Source organism: Otolemur garnettii, unplaced genomic scaffold (assembly GCF_000181295.1).
Source record: "Otolemur garnettii isolate 467f Iridium unplaced genomic scaffold, OtoGar3 scaffold00008, whole genome shotgun sequence".
In the NCBI taxonomy this organism is placed as follows: Eukaryota; Metazoa; Chordata; class Mammalia; order Primates; family Galagidae; genus Otolemur; species Otolemur garnettii.
Window position 1 is genome coordinate 7,924,993 of NW_003852403.1, and position 1,842 is coordinate 7,926,834.

Genomic DNA, 1,842 nt, shown 5'->3' on the forward strand with positions numbered 1-1,842 from the left:
ACCCGCCACAACGCCCAGCTATTTTTTGATTGTAGTTGTCATTGTTTAGCAGGCCTGGGCTGGATTCGAACCCACCAGCTCTGGTGTATTTGGCTGCCGCCTTAGCCACTTGAGCTACAGGGGCCACCCCCTTGCTGAGCTTTTGATTCACAAGACCATATCTAACTGTGAACTCTTGATTGTGGCGTGACCTGGAGGCCAGGATTGTGGGGCACAGGGCTGGATGGGGTACAGCCTGCTGACGTCCTCTTTTATAAGTTTAGTTAGTTAACAAAGATGAGGTGGGGTGACCAAAGGCCCGACAGTGAGGCCAGGGGGGTTATTTAGTGACCTCGTATGGCTTACAGACAGTGGCATCAGTCTGGAGAATGGAGTGTATGCTGCCGCTGTGGTGCCTGGAAGCCCTGCCGCCAAAGAAGGGTCTCTTGCCGTGGGAGACAGGATTGTAGCGGTGAGTTTCAAGGCCAGAGTCAGGGCCATCTGCTTAATATAACAGATTACATTTGGGAAGTCTGAGTGAGAAGTAACTAGCAGACTTCTTATGTTCACCTTACTCTTGAGCATTGCACCATGCAAACATTTAAAAATGACTTTTTCTGATGATGTATTTCTGTTTACTGTAGAAAATATGGAAGTATAGAAAAAGTTTAGGAGGGGGATGAGAGTCACTTGTATTGCTACCACTTGTAGATAATCTTTATTAACATTTGAAATATATTTCTCTATATCTGTATATTAAGGAAAAGTTTTTAAAAAATAAATTGACATCATTTGTGTGTCATTTTTAAATATTCTTTTTTTTGCAGTTTTCTTTTTTGCTGGGGCTGGGTTTGAACCTTCCACCTCTGGTATATGGGGCTGGAGCCCTACTCCTTTGAGCCATGGGTGCTGCCCTGAACATTCTTTTTTGTAACTAACAGTTATATCTAGTTATTTTAAATATTTTTGTTATCATCATAAGACCTGTTTGCTCTAAAATAGCCAAGCAGTACAAAAAAAAATACAAAATGCAAAGTGTCAGTCTCTTTTACCCTCTTTAATCCTGCTCTTAGAGATAATCTCTTTTCCCATTTGTAAGGTGTATTCAAGCTCAGATCTTAAGTGCTCATACAAATCTGTATATACATACATAGGTTTCTGGGTTTTATTTGCTTTTTTAATACAATAATGGAATCTACAAGTTGTGTTTTATGTTATAGGTATCTTTCTGATTTTTTCCTGGTTAATTTTATCCACTTGTAGTGTTCTTTTTTTTGATTAAATATAGTTAAAACCATCCCATTTATGGATATACAAGTTGTTTTCAGTGTCTGAAATTGCAGTCTTGCAATGAACTTCACTTGTATGCACGGCCACTTTTGGGGCACCAGGCAGTATCTCTGGTGACTGAACTAGAAATAGGGTAAGATTGCTGAGTTGTAAGGTACGCAAATGTAATGCTTCTAACTAACCTTTTCAAATTAAAAATGTCATACACTTTTTCATGGCATCTATGAAATTGTAAAATTGTACAAAAGGCAGATAGTGACAATAACTCTTCCTCCAGATCTAGACCCTCTGCCTACCAGTTCTTATCCTGATGGCAGCTATTATCTGTCTGTCTCTATCTATCTATCTATCTATCTATCTATCTCTGAATGATGAATTCTTACTCATAACTCACTGCAGCCTCAAACTCCCGGGCAATTCTCCTATATCAGCCTCTTGAGTAGATTTGTGCCACCAAACCTGGATAAGCTCTCTCTCTCCTCATTTTCTTTTTTTTTTTTTGCTGGGGCTGGGTTTGAACCCGCCATCTCTGGCATATGGGGCTGGTGCCTTACTCCTTTGAGCCACAGGCGC

General features: G+C 40.3%; 1 protein-coding gene across 1 annotated transcript in view; it reads left to right on the top strand.

The window, feature by feature from the left end:
• DLG5 (discs large MAGUK scaffold protein 5) overlaps positions 1–1,842 on the top strand; it is a 150,445-nt gene that overhangs the window by 104,129 nt on the left and 44,474 nt on the right. Inside the window, exon 13 of the mRNA XM_003783744.3 lies at positions 348–451. Coding sequence (XP_003783792.2) covers positions 348–451 — 104 coding nt within the window. The remainder of the gene's footprint in view (positions 1–347; positions 452–1,842) is intronic.